The sequence below is a fragment of the Macaca nemestrina genome, chromosome 11 (assembly GCF_043159975.1).
Source record: "Macaca nemestrina isolate mMacNem1 chromosome 11, mMacNem.hap1, whole genome shotgun sequence".
Taxonomy (NCBI): domain Eukaryota; kingdom Metazoa; phylum Chordata; class Mammalia; order Primates; family Cercopithecidae; genus Macaca; species Macaca nemestrina.
In genome coordinates this window covers 129452273-129472214 of record NC_092135.1, presented here as the reverse complement: position 1 = coordinate 129472214, position 19942 = coordinate 129452273, and the positions used below count along the sequence as shown (strand labels likewise).

General features: G+C 47.5%; 1 protein-coding gene and 1 long non-coding RNA gene across 26 annotated transcripts in view; one reads left to right on the top strand and one right to left on the bottom strand.

The window, feature by feature from the left end:
- Positions 1-19942, bottom strand: part of LOC105473938 (armadillo repeat containing 9) — a 183919-nt gene that overhangs the window by 13341 nt on the left and 150636 nt on the right. For 11 of the 25 annotated variants that reach the window (XR_003016277.2, XR_011610113.1, XM_071073523.1 and 8 more), the window contains 3 exons: positions 18326-18441; positions 6951-7087; positions 1989-2118 (listed from right to left, as the gene is read on the bottom strand). Coding sequence is in view for 18 of the 25 variants with exons in the window: in XM_071073523.1 (XP_070929624.1) it covers positions 1989-2118; positions 6951-7087; positions 18326-18441 (383 nt within the window). In the remaining 7 variants the exon portion in view is untranslated. Of the gene's footprint in view, positions 1-1511; positions 1868-1988; positions 2119-6088; positions 6341-6950; positions 7088-18216; positions 18442-19942 lie in introns of those variants that run through there. The other 14 variants (XM_011728161.2, XM_011728164.3, XM_024790304.2 and 11 more) reach the window with 12 other exon arrangements.
- LOC105473937 (uncharacterized) lies at positions 16080-18229 on the top strand. Its single transcript, XR_982585.2, has 2 exons — positions 16080-16378; positions 17698-18229. It is a non-coding gene; the product is annotated as an uncharacterized lncRNA (long non-coding RNA).

Below are 19942 nucleotides of genomic sequence, written 5' to 3'. Positions count from 1 at the left end.
TATATATATCTCATCTAGAATGCCGTAATATTCCAGATGATGTTGCCAGTGAGGGAGGAAGGGGGAGATGGAACAACTTGTACTTCTCCCTCTTTCAATCCTATTCTTCCTCACACTGAACCCCCAGGCTTAAAATGCGAGTTGGCTTTAGTGACTGACACCAAGGGGAGGGCACTTCTAGGCTGGACCCTGAGGGGTCTTTGTGCCCAACAGAATCTCGGGGGGCCAGTGAGGCAACCCTGCTTGATGTAATGAGGTCTCTCGGGGTCGGCTGCCTACCTACTGTGAAAACAGTTATTTCTGGGGAGAGAGGGCTGTCCCAGTGGAGAGCCTCAGAAATGAACTCAGCATTTGCAGGAAGTAAAAAGAAGCGGCCTACACCGGAAGGGCACGTTTGGCCTGGCTGAACTGCAGGGGAGGATCCAGTCTGGACTTGTGGCATGAGAGAGCTTTGGCCCACCCCTCAGTGGTCTCTCATTTTGAGTCCCCATTTCAGGGGGATGCTGAGAGCCTGAGAACCCCTGGTCTGGCAGATGAGCTCCTCTTCAGCCACAGAGAGAGGGGAGGCCCAGGTAGGGGAGGTGGGTCCCTGGGTCCCCAGGCAGGTTGGCAGTGGGACTGGAGGAGTCCAGGGGCTTGGCGCCTCCCCCAGTAATGCGGCCACCTTTGACACCTCTGCTTCTTGGCCAGCACTGTCCCCACCCTTCCCTAGCCCAGGTCCTAAAGTCCTTCCCATCCTTCCCACAGTTCCAATTTTGGCTTCTAGCCCATCCCCACCCAAGGAAGCTCAGCACACTCGTCTGCACCCCCTTTCTCCTGCATCCTCCTCCTGTCTGCCACTCCCCATTGATTTCTCCTCCTGCCTCTTTCTCTCTCTCTGATTTTCCCCACCAGTGGGTGCAGGTTCTGCTCAGTCTTCCTGCCTGTCCTCTCCCGGGGCCCCCAGAACTAAGCTGAGCCTGCTCCAGCCCCGTATTTCACCCCAGGAGGTTGGCTTCCTTCATGGTCAGGAGGAAGTGGTGAGAGGCAGCTGGCGTGCCTGGTGGTCAGGGACAGGCAGCGTCTGAGACCCAGGCCAGGCCCCTCTCCCTGAACAGGTTTCTCCAGATCCAAAAGAAAGAGCTGGCGAGATTGGAAAGGTCCTTTCTAGACCCTAAAGAAGGCCTAATAACCCACAGGGCCAGTCTGTGCTCACGTGGTACAGTGGAAGAGAGAACACCGTTAATAACCCACAGGGCCAGTCTGTGCTCACGTGGTACAGTGGAAGAGAGAACACCGTTAATAACCCACAGGGCCAGTCTGTGCTCACGTGGTACAGTGGAAGAGAGAACATCGTTCTGTTTTTCTTCTGCTTGGGGGTCCAGTTTCTTCTTCTTTTTTTTCATTTATTTATTTATTTATTTATTTATTTATTTATTTATTTATTTATTTGAGACAGGGTCTCACTATGTTGCCCAGGCTAGTTTCCAATTCCTGGGCTCAAGCAATCCTCCTGCTGCCTTGGCCTCCCAAAGTGCTGGGATTACAGGCGTGCGCCACCATGCCCCGGCCTGGAGGCCCAGTTTCTGTTTCAGGCAGTGACCTCTGAGCCAAACCATTTACTCATCTCCTTCTCCATCTTTCTGCCCTCCAGCCCACCTCCTCCAAATGCAAAAAGCTAAGACAGGACACTGTCCTTAAGTCACCCCATCACACAGCCCCGGACATGTCCATCTGGCAGTTCTGAAAACTGGTCCTGTGGGCATGCTTCTGAGTGCCGTGTCCTTCCCGTCTGCCTGACAGCTCTCAGGCAGCACAGCCCTCCGAGGGTGGCCAGGAGTGGTAGCTGCACTTCACCGGGAATCTTGACGCTGCTCCTTGGCTTCCCCTGTCAGATGGTGGGCCTCAGAGGAGCCTTCCAAGTCTCCTGGGTGCTCTGCATCTGGCGTGGGGCACCCACTCCCAGAGCACTAAGAGTAAGGTTCGAGGTCTAGTGACATCCCCCTTACCTGGTGGTCTCTCCACTGCCTGGGTCCTGGGGCGCCTCCCTTGGCTGGCGGGAGGTCCCCGTGGGGGCCGGATGAGGCTCCTCCTGGCGTGCTCTTGGGAGCCACTCTCCTGGCTTGGCGTTGATGGCTGCTGGGGAGGAGGAGAGGAAGTTCAGTCCACATCTGCTGTGGAGCCCCTCTAAGGATGCCCTCTCCTGGGCTGGGCTGGAAAGCCAAGAAAAGCACACACCCCAGGCCAGGCCCTGCGGGCTCCCTGGCGCCTGTGGCTTGGGATACTTGTTTACTCGTGCAGCCCGGGAACTTGCCAGGCAGCGGGGGATGGCAGGCACACTGCTGGCGGCAACAGGCACGGCCCAGGGAGGTGCAGATCACCCTGGCTGCTCAGCCTTCCTGGCACCCCTCAGCCTCTGGAAAGCCCGCAGAACAACGAATTGTCTCCCTGGGCGTACCTCCAGATGAAACGTGGAGGCACATTTGCTTATCTGAAACTCAAATGTAACTGGGTGGCATGTAGTTTTATCTGCTAAAACCAACAACCTGAGAGGTAGGGTGCTCCTCACTGAGCAGCCCAAGGCTCCTTAATGCTGAACCCCTAAGTACACCCGGGGTGGCCAGGAAGTGCCCTCACTCCCAATGACTGGTGCCGTAGCTAATGCCCACCCGGAACCAGGCCACCTGGGATACACAGGAGCCCTTCACGGGGAAACAGATGGAGAATCCTAGAGAGCATCATAGCATATGGAGGGCTCCCCAATGGCCTGGGGACAGATGTTGCTGCATCTCAGATGCCACGTACCCCTTCTCCCACCCCACCTCTCCTCTTCTCCTACAGCTGAGGGGGGCCATGTCACTGCTGCAGTGACTGTGACAGAGACTGCATCCGCAACTCCCTTAGGCCAAGCTCCTCTCAGCTCTTTCATTTTAGAAGCAGCTCTGCGGCTTTGCAATGTGATCTATTTAATCTTAAATATAAAGGGATCTTCCCTGCAGGTTTCCCTGTAGCAAGGGGCTTTGACTTCCAGATAATTCTCTTTTGACCCAAACGAGAACCTATTTCTGATACCAGAACCCAGCGGGTGGCACTGGGCGGTCTCCACCTGTATCTGGGTCTAGAAATAGAGCTTCAGGACAGGTGGCACCTGCTCCATGTGCTTAGAATAAGGCCAGGAGACAAAGCATAGGTGTACAAGAGAATACTTGAGTGAAGTCACACTGAACTGCTGGGCTACACGCAGGGGAACCCCATTACAACGCGTGGAGTCACAAAGCTGTGCCCACGTCAGGCAAGTCCTCTAGGACCAGGATCAGGAGCTTCCCAGGGCATGTGAGGGTAGGGGACAGGGTGGTCATAAAAAGGAGGAACTGAGCTGGAGTGTCCTGAGACCGTGAGGTGGTCCTGGTTCAACTGTCCCATTCTCCTCTCCTACTTCCTCCAGCACAGGACACACTGCAGACTTTCAGAGGTCCCACCGAGACCAGCCGAGCATGGTGGCTCACGCCTGTAATCTCAGCACTTTGGGAGGCCGAGGCAGGCAGCTTGAGGTCAGGAGTTTGAGACCAGCCTGACCAACATGGTGAAACCCTGTCTCTACTAAAAACACAAAAATTAGCCGGGTATGGTAACACATGCCTGTAATCCCAGCTATTCAGGAGGGTGAGGCAGAGGAATCACCTGAACCTGGGAGGCAGAGTTTGCAGTGAGCCAAGATCGCACCACTGCACTCCAGCCTGGGCGAGAGAGCGAGACTCCATCTCAAAAAAAAAAAACAAAAAAACAAGAGACTCCCTAACTAAGAGAGCCAGGAGCCAGGAGATGGGGCAGCCATGGGTGTGCACGGGGGGGCTTCCTGGGACAGTAGTATCTCTTGCCTGCTGGTCCATTTCAGACAGGGCTGGGCATTTTAACTCCCAGGGCTATGAAGTCCCAAGGCATATGATTTTGATATTGAAGATAGTCCCAGTTGGTGGGGAAATGAGAATAGCTTTCCTCAGGCCAATGTTTTGCAAAATGCTAAGCCATATTATTGGCCTTTTCCCTTGGGAACTATTTCCTCCTGGCATTTGGGGCTGAGTCTTTTGCCTAGAATGTTCTTTCTGGCCCTGCGTTCAACCGATCAAGCAGTCTGAGGTTCCAACAGGTTCCCCCTCATGAGTTTTCCCTGCAGTGCTGACTGAACGCAAAGCACAAAGGCTCTTCCTCAAGAAACTCAACGTGAAGGTGGGGGTTTCCACGGGGTCTCTGGGTGGGGCGTTAGTTCCCAGCACAGGCCAGACTCGGCAGCGAGCTGTGTGCAAGGAGACCTGTGGGGAGTACTGCCTGGGGCCAGGATGGGCCTGGGGCAAGGTGAGCGAGAGAAGTGGAGGGGGCCCCATGCCTGTAATCCCAGCACTTCGGGAGGCTGAGGTGGGAGGATCGCTTGAGCCCAGGGGTTCAAGACTAGCCTGGGCAGCACAGAGACACCTCTCTCTACAATCAATCAATCAATCAATCTATCAATCAATTGAAGTGGAGGGGAGGGATGGAGAAGCAGGACTGCCTGGAGGAAGTCAGAGCAAGCTCCTGAGCAGGGAAGGAATGAAACAGAAGGCAGCGTGGCTCAGGGGTGCCCACGCCCAGCCCAGCACTGCCCGCTCTCTGCTCTCCCTGATGCTCATCCCCCTCCACATCACTCATCCCCTGGCTTAACGGGCTTAATCGCAGTCCCCTTATCTGCAGAGCCCAGATGGAGCACAGAAGCAGAGGCCTGTTTGCCATCTATCCCTTAGGCGGAGGCAGGTGACAGGATAGGGAGAGGGGCAGGGAGGCCAACCGGGGAGACGCAGCAGGCCGTGGGCAGACCTGTCTGAAAGAAAGTAACTCAGAATGGGAGTCTACTCCAGGCATGGCAAAGGCTTACTCATGACCTAGAGGAAACTTCACCTGGGGCTTGGTTTTTCCAAACGAAGAACTTTTTGTCAAGTAAAAGGATTTTAAAGGAGACTAAGAGGGTCAGGCATGATGGCTCATGCCTGTAATCCCAGTGCTTTGGGAGGCTCAGGCGGGAGGATTACTTGAGACTAGGAGTTCAAGACTAGCCCAGGCAACAGAAAAACTCCAACTTTACAAAAAATTTAAAGAAAACAAAACTTTGCTTGGCATGGTGGTGCATCTGTAGTGCCAGCTACTCAGGAGGCTGAAGTGGGAGGATCGCTTAGGCACAGGAGTGTGAGGCTGCAATGAGCTATGTATGATTGGCCACTGCACGCCAGCCTGGGGGACAGAGTGAGACCTTGTCTCAAAATAAAATAAAATAAAGTAAAATAAAATAAAATAAAGTAAAATAAAATAAAATAGAAGGAGGACTAGGGGTGTTGGCCTGAGGCTCAGAGCGGGCCTGGCAGGACCAGGGAGGGTAGCGACTATTCCTGGTCTCTGGCAGGTGGAGAAGAGCAGGGCGGGGGGTCAGTGTCCTGGGTCCCAGCCAGGCTGAGCCAATAGGAGCAGGCCTGAAGGAGGGACACTCAGAACACAGTCTCAGCATTTGGGGCAGGTTAATGGGGGCATCGACAGCAGGATTTGGGAAGAGCACTGCTCTGGCTCCAGCTGGTCCAACTGGGGGCGCTGGTGGGCAGCTGCTGCCTCCCTAGGAAGCAGCACTGGCAACCACCCATGACCACCAAGGCTGAGTCTCCTGGTGGGTGCCCACCCTGTTCATGCAAGGACCTGGAATGTGCCTGGGCCCAGACTTTGTCAGGGCTCAAGTAAACTGCTCTTGAAAAGAACAATAACGTGAACACTGCAGCAGCCGCTCCTTGGCCTTTTCCATCCATGCCAACCTCAAGTGCCTCCGCTCTGCAGGTAACAGCATGGCAGCTTCCCAAAGGCACGTCCAATCAGTGCAAAAATAAAGGGCCTCTTAGTGGTCATTTTGGTAAAGCAAGGATGTTACTGCTACGTTACCCTGAATGTACTGTGGAGCCTTTTAGGAAGTCCAGGCCTAAGAATTTGAAATCAGTTTTAACTCAATGGCATTCAGTCAAACTGGCAAAACTTGTTAGACGCCCCCTAAGACCTCCACCCTGACAGCAGAAATCTCTGGAGAAATTACTAAGCTGCTCACCTTTAGAGAGCACACGAATATTGACAGCTCTAGTAAAGCACGGGCAAAATAACTGATGATCAATGCTGGCAAAACCTCTGAAACTGCTCACCACCAAGAGACCCAGGGTCCCACATAACCCAGCCACTGCTGACTCGTCACTGGCTACCGCTCTGCACCTGGGTCTGGAAGCGTCTGAATCCAATTGTGAGCAGATGCAAGTTCTCAGATGTTTCTCAGACAGGAATCCAACCCGTTCCTCTGTTGTTTTTCCTACTCAAATGGAAATTAGAGTCTTATCTGAACTGCTCATAATCCTTTTAATTTCCTTTCAAAAATTAAAAAAAAATACTTTGTACATTTCTGATTCAAAGCATATATATTTTTTCTGGCATCTAAAAAATACTTTTATCTCCCATCAGCCTCTGGTTAACTCAGCTGGAAGTTTCAAACGCGTTTGGATCCCAGAGTTGTTTGTGCTTTTAGTTGCACATTTCTGCCTCGGTCCAGCCTTCCAGCAGGCGGCTGGCCTCCTCTGCACGAGAATCTGAGCTACCAGAACCAGGGATTCTGAGCTACATCAGCCTGGGATTTCTCCTCTGAAGTTTCATATTAAAGCCGGCTTTCACCAGTCAGAAATCTTGCCCCAGGAGCTCCCAGACAGGACAGCAGGCAGTGCTCCGAGAAGGGGACGCAGAGGACCAGCCCAGCGTGGGTCTGGCTGTGGGCTGGGAATCCCATGAGCCTCTGTGACACAGGGCTGTGGCTGAGACCAGAGGGCTTCCCGGGAGCAGGTGTGTGTCTGCCACTCCTGCTGCTGTTTCGCGTGGGTTCTAGACATCACAGTTCCAGAACTGACCCGACGTGCTGCCCGTGTTCTTACATGAAGAGGAGACGCGGGACTCCGGGGTGCTGGGCTTGCCCACCCTGTAGACAGCCTCGTGAGGGTTTGGCAGGGCCTGCGGGTGGCTGTTTGTGGGGTGTTGGGCTGTCTGGGGAGGTGTGTGATGGTCTTCCAGCCTGGAGAAAAACATGAAAAACGGTATTAAGTACAGCCAGCCAGGAGATTCGGGGCGCCGAATGCTGTGCAGCATCACAAATACAGGAGGGGGTGGTGCCTCAAAGTCCTGTTAAACCATCATTGGCATATCAGACCTTTTAAAGGGTCTTGGCAGGAGCCAGGAGGCTGACCCTGTGAGGCAGTAGCCTCCTCTTGCTCCTGTTAGCCCCCTTCTGTATTCACAGTGATACATGGCGTGTTGTATTCCTAATACACAATTATGTCTTACCACTCTGGGTGACATGGGGCCATGACATTTCAAGCAAACAACGTAAGGCACCGATCTCCTGGTTTTCTCCAAGGATTAAGCATATGAATGAAGGGATGAATCCAACCAGAGAAGACATAACAAGTCATGTCAGCCGTGGCAAGTGTTGGCCAAGAACAAGACTGAAGAATTTTTTTCTTTTTTTTTTTTTCTTAGAGACAGGGTTTCACTCTGTTGCCTAGGCTGGGGTGCCATGGTGCAACCACAGCTCACTGCACCCTTGACCTCCCAGGCTCAAGTGATCCTCCCATCTCAGCCTCTGGAGTAGCTGGGACTACAGATGGGCGCCTCCACACTCAACTGATTTTTAAATTTTTTGCAGAGACAAGGTCTCTCTATGTTGCCAGGACTGGTCTCGAACTCCTGGGCTCAAGCAATTCTCTCACCGTGGCCTCCCAAAGTGCTGGGATTGCAGGCGTGAGCCACTGTGACTGGCCTAGAACTTACTTTCTTATAACACTACCTAAAGGATGTGTGCAGAACAACTTCTTTGCAGTGTCTAATGTTGGCACCCAAGCTGGGGGAGACACCCTCGCCCAGCAGGCAAGCGCTGAGAGCTTCATGCACCAGATCCAGCCAGATGCGAGGGCCAGCTGGCTGGGACAGCCTCATTGGGTCAGCCTTGACCACAGATCCCCGAGGAAGGCCCTCTAGTTATCTATAAGGCAATGGAGCACTCGCTCCCCCTTCAACAAGGAGATATGGGCCACCTACGCCAACAAGGGCTCAGTGGGGGGCACACAACAAGCTCGTGCCTGCCTAGGGCTGGGCCCTGCAAATGGCTGTTCTTGAATGTCAATTTCATATGTCTGGCTGGGCGTGGTGGCTCACGCCTGTAATCCCAGCACTTTGGGAGGCCGAAGAGGGCAGATCACTTGAGGTCAGGAGTTCGAGACCAGCTTGGCCAACATGGTGAAACTCCATCTCTACTAAAAATACAACAATTAGCCAGACGTGGTGGCGTATGCCTGTAGTCCTAGCTACTCAAGAGGCTGAGGCAGGAGAATCACTTGAGCCAGGAAGGTGGAGGTTGCTGTGGGCCAACATTGTGCCATTGTACTCCAGCCTGGGCAACAGAGTGAGACTCTGTCTCAAAAAAAAAAAAAAAAAAAGAAAGAAAAAAAACTTCATGTGGCTCAACCCAACACCAAAGATAAGGAGACATGTAACCACCCTGAGGTGGGCAGGAAAGTCTTCCCAAGGTGGGCGATCAGTCTTTTTTTTTTAAATAGAGACAAGGTCTCACTGTGTTGCCATGGCTAGTTTTGAACTGAGCTCAAGTAATCCTCCCACCTTGGCCTCCCAAAGTCCTAGGATTACAGGCGTGAGCCACCACACTCCTAGCCAACTCGGTTTTGAACTCTTGAGTTGGGGTTTGCCAGGTGCCAGAAGAGGGAAGGTTTTCCAGCAGAAGTAACACCATGAGCAAGGTGAAGAGGGGAAAATATCTATACATCTATATATGGTGTGTGTGTGTGTATACATATATATATTTGTGCTGCATTGTTACAGAAAGATGTAAAAAATCAGAAAATATGGATGCCCCCTACCTCTCTTTCCTGAAAAGACCTGTGCAACAGTGGCGTGGAAGGGGCAGGGTGTCCTGGGGGGCTCTGATGCTTGTGGCAGGGGTGTCAATTGAGAAGCACCCTGTAAGGCCAGAATTTAAACTTGAACCCCAAGTAATGGAGAACCAAAGGAATGACGTTCCCTGCTAGAAAGATCATTCCGTCCACAGTTGTGGAAGGTGGACGGTGGCAGGGAGCACTGTTAGGAGGACCTCCCCGAGCCGTGAAGGCCGGTGGCAGGCAGGACGGGGTGGGAGGAGCGTGCAAACCTGCTGGACTCTGGCTTGGCTGTTTGCGGGCACTCATGCCATGCCCTGAAGCAGGGGGCTCAGATGGCAGCTGTGTTGGTCTAGGAAATGCTGAATTGGGGGTGCTGTAGGCACATATCTGGGCTGAGTGTGGGTGTCATCAGTGAGTAGTGGAAACTAGGGAACAGGCAGGATGGAGTGAGGGCCTTCGATGGGGCCTCTGGAGAGGAAGGGGGTAAGAGGCCGAGGCCAGCACATGGGGACTGGGGTGGAATGACTCCCAGGAGGGGTCACCAGCCGGCAACTGAAAGAGCGGGGACAATGTGCCCTGAGTGTCCTCGGGGTTGGAAACTGGAAGGTCATCTGTGGTCTTGGCAGAAATACCCTCTGGAAGTCATCGCCTGGCCACAGAGGGCTGAGTGGAGAGGAAGATGGGGCAGGGACACAGCCAGAGAGGGTCTGAGAGGAAGGGAGGCAGAGCCCCAGGGCCTGTCGAGAGGCCCGAGGAAGGCAGCAGGAGGGGAGGATGAAGACAGAGCAAAGGATGTATTCAGGGATTGCACAGAGATCGGGAGACAGAAGGATCTGGAACCCATGCAGGGGGCAGGGTTGGGTGGGAAGAAAATGGCCAGGGAGGTGCAGCTGATGCTAGGCTGAGGTGGGGTAGGAGGGTCCCCATTGCACAGGGCAAATATGTTTATCTGCAACCTTTTTTTTCCTCGATTATAAAGCCAGTAAGTGTTTATCATGAAAAATTAGGTAAATATAGAGAATATATACATGACCTGCCCTCCCAATATCTAAGCACAACCACTTAACATTTGATTTTTTAAAAAAATTTAAAAATATGCAAATACACACTTAAAAATACTAGCTTGGGTTCATTCTAAATGGCTAGCATGCTATGTTCACACCATTCTATAATTTGCTTTTTCACTTAGCAATATATTGTGAGGCTCTTCCCATGTCATTCAATATTTTTCTAAAACATCATCTTCAGTACTCTTTTGTGTGAATATATCATAATTTACATAACCAGCCTCCTATTTTGGGAATGTAATTTCTTTCTTTTTTTTTTTTTGAGATGGAGTCTCACTCTGTTGCCTAGGCTGGAGTACAGTGGCGTGATCTCGGCTCACTGCAATCTCAGCCTCCCTGGTTCAAGCGATTCTCCTGCCTCAGCCTTCCAAGCAGCTGGGATTACAGGCACCCACCACCACACCCGGCTAATTTTTGTATTTTATTTATTTATTTATTTATTTTGGAGGTGGAGTCTCGCTCTGTTGCCCAGGCTGGAATGCAGTAGCACGATCTTGGCTCACTGCAAGCTCTGCCTCCTGGGTTCACACCATTCTCCTGCCTCAGCCTCCCTAGTAGCTGGGACTACAGGCGCCCGCCACCACGCCCAGCTAATTTTTTGTATTTTTAGTAGAGACAGGGTTTCACCGTGTTAGCCAGGATGGTCTCGTTTTCCTGACCTTGTGATCTGCCCGTCTCGGCCTCCCAAAGTGCTGGGATTACAGGCGCGAGCCATCGTGCCCGGCCAAATTTTTGTATTTTTAGTAGAGACGGGGATTCACCATCTTGGCCAGGCTGGTCTGGAACTCCTGACCTCGTGATCCACCCACCTCGACCTCCCAAACTGCTGGGATTACAGGTGTGAGCCATCACGCCCGGCCTGGGAATGTAATATCTAATTTTATGAATAATATTGCAACAAATAACCTTGTGTGTGCTTATATATCAATATCTATTTGTATCTATCTATCTACCTACCTATTATCTATCTATCTATCTATCTATCTATCTATCTATCTATCTAACTATCTATCTATCTATCCTGTGAACATCTGATTACTTCTCAGTATAAAATCCTAGCAGCCTGGGCGACAAGAGCCAGACTCTTTTCTCCAAAAAAAAAAAAAAAAAAAAAAAAGTCGTAGCAGTGGAATTACTGATTCCAAAAGTACTAGTGGCTGGGCTGGGCATAGTGGCTCACACCCGTAATCCCAGCACTATGGAAGGCGGAGGTAGGAGGATTGCTTGAGCTCAGGAGTTCAAGACTAGGCAACATAGTGAGACTCTGTCTCTACAAAAAATTAAAAATTCAGCCAGATGTGGTGGCGCATGCCTGTGGTCCCAGTTACCTGGGAGGCTGAGGTGGGAGGATGGTTTGAGCCCAGGAGGTCAAGGCTGCAGTGAGCTGTGATTGTGCCACTATACTCCAGCTGGGGTGACAGAGCCAGATGCTGTCTCAAAACAAAACCAAACCAAAAAAGTCCTGGTATTCTGAATGTGTACAATACATACTGTCATAGTCCTCAAGAGGACTAAGATTCTAGATTTATCCACACTCCTGGCAACGGGATACCAGAGGGTGCTGGTGGTGAAGGAAGGGTCATAATTTTTTTTTGTTTGTTTTGGTTAGGAATATTTATGTACTTAGTGGTTCACCAAGTATATAATAACTCCAAATCAGTAAACACAAATGTCAGAAACGGTAGCATGGCTATATAAATTATGGTGTAAATATAATATAAATCATTAAATCATCTTTTGCAGGATGTTCAACAATGCAAAAGAAAACAAACAAAATTCAAACTGCAAACAAACCATATACACATGTAGACACATACACAAACACTGAAAGGTTTCTCGTTTGCTGAAAATATATGTAGGAAAAAAACTACACTAAACGTAACGCACTAAAATGATGATCACAATTCTGTCTGGCTGCTGGAATAAATAGTTTTTATTTTCTTTATATTTACTTGTTCCATACATGTTTTTGACTACAAGGAACAAAAGTTCAACACCACTGGTTTAAACGGTAAGGGAAATGTAATATTCAACATAAACAGAATTCCAGAGGTAGCGAGTACAGGGTGGGGAATGCGAAGCTGAGTGACTTTGCTGCAGATCCGGGTTCTCTCCGCTGGGTTTCCCTGGCCTTCCTGGTGTGGTTTTGCTTTTGTTTTTAGAATTGTCACTTTGTGGCCGGGCGCAGTAGCTCATGCCTGTAATCCCAGCACTTTGGGAGGCCAAGATGGGCAGATCACGAGATCAGGAGATGGAGACCATCCTGGCTAACACAGTGAAACCCAGTCTCTACTAAAAATACAAAAAATTAGCCGGGCGTGGTGGCGGGCGCCTGTAGTCCCAGCTACTCGGGAGGCTGAGGCAGGAGAATGGCGGGAACCCAGGAGACGGAGCTTGCAGTGAGCCGAGATTGTGCCACTGCACTCCAGCCTGGGTGACAGAGCGAGACTCCGTCTCAAGAAAAAAAAAAAAGAATTGTCACTTTTGTGCAAATAGGATTGCTGCAGGACCTCCAAGCATAGCATCTCAAGCAACAGTCAAAGACCAAAAGGGGAAAAGAAAGTACAGAATTTCTCAAGCCCTTCATAGAAGTTGGAAAATCTTAGATCCCATGGCTGGAATGGATTGCATGCCCATTGAAATCATCATTGACAAGGGGAGTTAAATTTAAAACACTGGGCTAAATTAAATCCAACCTCCAGGGCTGAGAATGGGTCTTAACCTTCCCTGAAGAACATGCTCACCCATTCGAAGTTTCTTTTCTTTTCTTTTTTTTTTTTTTTTGAGACGAGGGTCTCACTTTGTTGCCCAGGCTGGAGAGCAGTGGCACAATCACAGCTCACAGGAGCCACGACCTCTGGGACTGAAGCAATGCTCCTGCCTCAACCTCCCAAAGTGCTGGGATTGTAGGTGTGAGCCACCACGCCTGGCCTCAGGTTTCTCCTAGCAAGGAAATACATCAAACAAGATCTAAAGAAATGGAGAGTCGTCCTGTACTTCCACACAGGATGGCTGTATTCATTTTCTACTGCTGTTCTAACAAAGCACCATAATTTTTTTTTATGTTTTAATTTTTAATTTTTAAGGCCAGGCACAGTGACTCATGCCTGTAATCCCAGCATTTTGGGAAGCTGAGGCAGGTGGATCACCTGAGGTGGTGAGGAGTTCAAGACCAGCCTGGCCAACACGGCGAAACCTCTTCTCTACAAAAAATAAAATAATTAGCCAGGTGTGGTGGCATGGCGCCTGTAATCCCAGCTACTTGGGAGGCTGAGGCAGGAGAATCGCTTGAACCTGGCGGTGGGGTTGCAGTTGCCAAGATTGTGCCACTGCACTCCAGCCTGGGCAACAGAGCAAGACTTCCTCTCAAAAAAAAATTTTATTTTTAGATTTTTGTGGGTACAGTAGGTGTATATATTTATAGTATACATGGATTGCTTTGATACAGGCATGCAATGTGTAATAATCACATCATGGAGAATGGAGTACCCATCCCCTCAAGTATTCATCCTGTGTGTACAAAAATAATCCAATCATACTCTTTTAGTTATTCTAAAATGTACAATTCAATTATTATTGACTATAGTCACTCTGTTGTGCTATGAAATACCAGGCCTTATTCTTTTTTTTTTGAGTTGGGGGTCTCACTCTGTTGCCCAGGCTGGAGTGCAGTGGTAAGATCTCTGCTCACTGCAACCTCCGCCTCCCAGGTTCAAGCGATTCTCCCGCCTCAGCCTGCCAAGCAGCTGGATTACAGGTGCTCACTACCGCACCTGGTTAATTTTTGTATTTTTAGTAGAGACAAGGTTTTACCATGTTGGCCAGGTTGAACTCCTGACCTTAAGTGATCTACCCACCTTGGCCTCTCAAAGTGTTGAGATTACAGGCGTGAGCCACCACACCTGGCCCATTCTTTGTTAACTATGTGTTTTTTTTTTTTTTTGGCACCCATTAACCTTCTCCATCTTCCCCAACCACCACCCCCAACCAACTACTCTTCCCGGTCTCTAGTTACCATCACTCTGCTCTCTATCTCCATGAACTCAATTGTTTAGATTGTTTAAGTAAGTGGGAACATGTGATGTTTGACTTTCTGTGCCTGGCTTATTTCATGTAGCATAATGATCTCCAGTTCCATCCATGCTTTGCAAATGACTGGATCTCATTCTTTTGCACAGAATAGTACTCCACTGTGTATATGTACCACATTTTCTTTGTCCATTCATCTGCTGATGGACACTGAGGCTACTTCCAAATCTTGGCTCCTGTGAATGGTGCTGCAGCAAGCATGGGGTGCAGAGCTAGCTTTGATACATGGACTTCCTTTCTGTTGGGTATATATCCAGCAGCAGGACTGCTGGATCATGTGGTAGCTCTATTTTTAGTTATTTGAGGAATCTCCAAACTCTTCTCTATAGTGGTTGTGCTAATTTACATTCTTACAAACAGTGTATGAGGATTCCCTTTTCTCCACATTCTTGTCAACATTTGTTATTGCCTGACTTTTGGAGATACGCCGTTTTAACTGGGGTGACAGGGTATGTCAGTGTAGTTTTGATTGGCATCTCTGATGATCAGTGATGCTGAGCACCCTTTCATAAGCCCGTTTGTCATCTGTATGTCTTCTTTTGAGAAATGTCTATTCAAATCTTTTGCCCATTTTTAAATCCAACTATTAGACTTTTTCCTAAAGAATTATTTGAGCTCCTTTTTAAGTCTGATTACTAATCCTTTGTCAGATGGGTAGTTTGCAAACATTTTCTCCCATTCTGTGGCCTGTGTCTTCACTTTGTTGGTTGTTTCCTTTGCTATAGAAGCTTTTTAACTTGATGTGATCCCATTTGTTCATTTTGGCTTTGGTTGCCTGTGCTTCTCGGGTATTACTCAAGAAATGTTTGCCCAGAACAAGGTCCTGGAGATATTTCCCAATGTTTTCCTGTAGTTGTTTCATAATTTGCAGTCTTACCACAACCTTAGTGAGAAAACAACACAAACTCATCTCACAATTATGGAGGTCAAGAGTTTACAATGGGTCAACAGGGGCGCATTGTTTCTGGAGTCTCTAGGAGAGAATTTATTTCTTTGCCTTTTCCAGTTTCTCCAGGGTGTCTGCATTCCTCGGTTCACGGCCTTGTGTCACTCAGACTTCTGACACAGTTGTCACATCTCCTTTTGTTTCTGACACTCCTGCTTCCCTTCAGTAAGGCCCCTTGTGATTACATTGGGCCCGCCCAGATTATCCAGAATCATCTATCTCTAGATCCTTAACTTGATCACATCAGCAAAGTCTTTTTTGCCATGTAATGTCATTTAGTCACAGGTTGTGGGGATTGGGATGTGGACATCTTTGAGGGACCATTATTCTGTCTTAACATATAAAATTAATATGATGTAATGCTGCGCAGTGACTTAACATTGCAAAGATTTCAGTTATCTCCAAAACATTACATAAATTTAATGTGACACTAATCAAAATCCTAAAAGGATTTTTTAAGGAAGTTGCCAGACTTATTTTTAAATGCTTATGGAAAAATAGAGGTCTCTACATAGTTAAATCCACTCTGAAAGAGAAGGCGGAAGGCAGGCGGGGAGAGGGGCTTATCCTATGCGATATTTAGATATGCTAAGAACCTTTGCAATAAACACTGGTGTGGCAACAGGCAACTGGACAATGTGCCAAAATAGAGAGCTAGGGTAATTGGAGGGGATACAGAATTAAAGTGGCACCTTGAATCAGTGGAGAAATAATGAGCTGTTTATAGGTGGTGTAGAGAAGAGTGCTCTCTACCTGGAGAAAAACAAGCCAGGATGCCTATCTTACATCACATATAGTGGTCTGTAGAGGATGATGTCCAAGACCCCCAGCATTCAAACGTTTTTAGAGGTGAGCTCCAGGTGCAAAGGCAGAACTACAAATCTTGCACGCCGGCATCGTGTAGCCGTCCAGAGTACCCATGCGCTGGGGGGAGTGCCCACTGCGTTCCACTGACCAGCCCTTTGCCTGCCACACAGCTTGGTCTGTGTGCTCCTGAGGGCAGGGAGTCACATCTTATTGATTTCTGCAGCTCCAGCCATGAGGACACCATATGGCAGAGGAGTGATAAAAATGTTTGTTGAGACCTGATGGGGAAGCTGGTGACGGGGTGACTGCATCATTATAGTGGGAAGGTCCGTGGTTTCAGGAAAACGAGCTGCCCTCATTACCTGGCAGCTTGCCACAGTCAAAGATCTTGATAGGACCACCCCCACGTAGCAGGGGAGAGAGAGAGGTGCTCCCAGGCATGGAAAACGTCCTCGAATTTCTCTACAAAGAAGAACACCTGACCCAAGAATTAACTGTGCCAACTGGTAAGCCCCACATTTATGAGATTCCCTGTTCTTATCTCTGATTAAAATAGCCTTGTGTCATTGTTGTCGCTCAGGAAAGCAGGGTTTTAATTATTTTAAAACATAATTGAAAAATACTTTTAAGACAATGGTTCAGTGTCCTCTTTCCTGTGTCAAGCAAGGGGAATTTCATTAGTTCCTGTTACTACTTCCATTGAAAAAGGTATTATATTTATCAACTAGTTTACTAGTAATTGGTAACTGGCTATATTCTGGATGAAAACCAAATGACCCAAAACCGCTCAGAGGTAAAGGACATTTAGGGGACAACTAAGGAATACTGATAATACTATATCCATATTATTAATGTTAAATTTCTTAGCTGTGATAATGGGATTATGTGCAAAAGTCTGCAATCTTCTCTCAGATAGTTCAGCAAAAAATGTATATGCTTGTAAATTATGTATTATACACACAGAAAGAGAGCGAGAGAGAGAGATAGGGCACACAAATGTTAATTGGAAGCCCTTCAGTATAATATTCTTTTTTTTTTTTTTGAGATGGAGTCTTGCTGTGTCACCCAGGCTGGAGTGCAGTGGCCGGATCTCAGCTCACTGCAAGCTCCGCCTCCTGGGTTCACACCATTCTCCTGCCTCAGACTCCCAAGTAGCTGGGACTACAGGTGCCCACCACCACACTGGGCTAATTTTTTGTATTTTTTAGTACGTGTTAGCCAGGATGGTCTTGATCTCCTGACCTCATGATCTGCCCACCTCGGCCTCCCAAAGCGCCAGGATTACAGGCGTGAGCCACCGTGCCTGGCCATCTTCAGTGTAATATTCTTTCAACTTCTCTGTAGGTTAAAAACACTGATTGTAAGGTTAAGAGAGAAAAGGGCATGATACTAGTTTATATATCAGTAACTAAAAATAAAAACCTAGAAATATAAGCATATCATACCTAATTATGAAATCAAACCAAACAGATCTCAGAGCACTCATCTATGGCACGGGCCCTGAAATACTTATAGGACAAATCCTGATGGGCAACAGAACTCATCAAGGAGCTGGGTCTGTCTTGCCTGGTGTCCCTCGTGTCTGTGGCAGCACAGAGCTCCATGAGGGCAGGCATTTCTGAGTTTTGTTGCTCAGTTCCCAGTGCCTGGTTGTTCATTACAAAATGACAACAGAGTAAGACTGGAAAAAATAAAGTGCCCAGTTTCAGGGGATAACTAAGTACAACACGGTCTATTCTTTTAAAGTATTACATTATTTGTTGAATGAATATATGGAGGTTTTTAGCCTGCTCTCTGTAATATTTGGCTGTAATATTCTCTCTAGACAGGAAAAGAGAGGCCACCCAGACCGCAGAAGTGGCTCCTCTGCTGCCCACTGGACTGTCTGATCTGGGGCTCCTTAGCCCACAAGGGGTCTAGGCCCCAGGGAGACCAGAGGCTCTACGTAACGAGACTAAAATTTTATTTATATAAATGGGGCACGAGCAAGGCTATGGAAAATGAATAAGGCTCGGCAGCTAAAACAGCATCCAGTTGTTCCAAAAAGTCATCTAAAATAAATTGATGTCGAGTCTTAAACTGTAACATTCCAATGCCAACAAAGGGCTTGGTGCTGCGGCGAGAGGCCACAGAAAAGCACGACAGGAGTCCTTCTGGAGACAGCCCGGCTCCTTTCAGGTCCCTTCTTTTGAAATTACTCTGGCCAACATTTGTCTTCTGAAGTGGCCCTGGAGATCCTGTAATCCAACCACTTCTCTTTCTGGAATAAAAAAATCCTGGGGGAAGGGAGAAGGACTCAACCTCTTTCCCTCCAAAAATCCCCCCAAAATAAAGAGATAAATGCTTTTCAAAATGAATCCTTTATTTTGAATTTTAAAAATACATACATCTTACACTGTAGTGAATCAAAACAAAGCCTAAGAAAGTAAATTCCCGCTTTAGCCCTGACTTACACTGGGTACCCGTTTCTGTGGCCGCCGGGGGTGACGGGCCTTTGCAGGGGCTCATCCCCGCTCCACTGCACATTGGCCAGCCCCTTCCGCCTTGTCTTCCCCGTGTTGGTCATGATCTGGTGGAAGGAAAGAGAAAAAAGGGCTAGAGGAATATCTACTGGAGAGCTGACCTAGAAGTCAAACAGAATACACTGAATAAACTACTCTATAATGATAAGGAGCTTTGCAAATAAATGAGGAAGGATCATGTCACAAATTATTCAAGTAAACAGAAATTGCGGAGAAAAACCCTTTTTCTGCTAACGGATTTCCGTATCATACCATTTAGCAGTATAAATTAAAACAAGGACAAACCGTAGGAAAAGGAAGAAAGCAGTTGACTACTGTAACTCATCACATCTCCAAAATGAGAAGGGAAAAAAATGAGACGGGAAAAATGAGAAGGGAAAAAAATGTAAAAATGAGAAGGGAAAAAAAGACGGACATTTGATTTCATAAAAATACGAACATTTCCACATGCGCAGTATGTTAAAAATAAACCAAATCAACAGAAAAACAACAAACTGGGAAGAAGTGTCTGAAGCAAGTTTAACAGATTAAAGGTGAACATTTTCATAGCTAAGGAGCTCCCACAAATCAGTAAGTAAAACACGAAACTGATAATTGGGCAAAGAATTCAAACCACCGTGTCACAAAATAGAAAGTATTACCAGTAAGTAGAAGAAACAAAAAAGACCCACTTTACTAGAAATTAGAAATTAGAACTTTACAAAAAAGGTAGCAGTCTTCAACTATTATAAGAATGACAGAAAAATGATCCCGTCCACTGCTCCCAATAGTTTAAAACACTAGTTTAAGGAATTAACACTAATTAGTGAGATTAAAATTTGAGACAACTCTTAGAAAGCAATTTGGCATTTTATCAAGAGTTGTAAAAATGTTCACACATCCTTGAGTGTCAATACTAGTGAATGAATCCAAACCTTGGAAAGTGTAAGATAAACAAGGTTGTTCATTATAAAATTATTAAAGAGTAAAACTGAAGCAATCTAGTATCTAGTAACAGGGGAATAAATAAGTAAAATATGGCATATTCACTTGATATATCATATAGCTATGTACAATGATAAAGAACAGGTTATGGAGAACTATGTTTATTTAAAACATTAAATAAAAATCAGGTTATAATAATGTACATAAATAATGCTTTTTTTTTTTTTCCCTTGAGACAAGGTCTTGCTATGTTGCCCAGGCTGGAGTGCAGTGATCTTCCTGCCTTAGCCTCCCTAGTAGATGGGATTACAAGTGCATGCCACTGTGTCCAGCTAAACAATGCTTTCAATTATGCTAAAAGTGCACAGAAACACTGGAAAGAAATGAACCTTCACATGATTAGGGTGGCTACATAGGACAGTAGAACTAAGAATATTTTTTTCTGCCACAATTTTTTGTAATATGGTTACTATCATGTTCATACTTAAGAAAAATTGTTTAAAAAGGAAATCACTATAAAACTAGTGAAATGTGAATGAAGTCTGTGGATGAAACCAATGTCAACTTCCTGGTTTTGCTATTATGCTATAAATTACATAAGATAATAGCACCAGGGGAAATTAT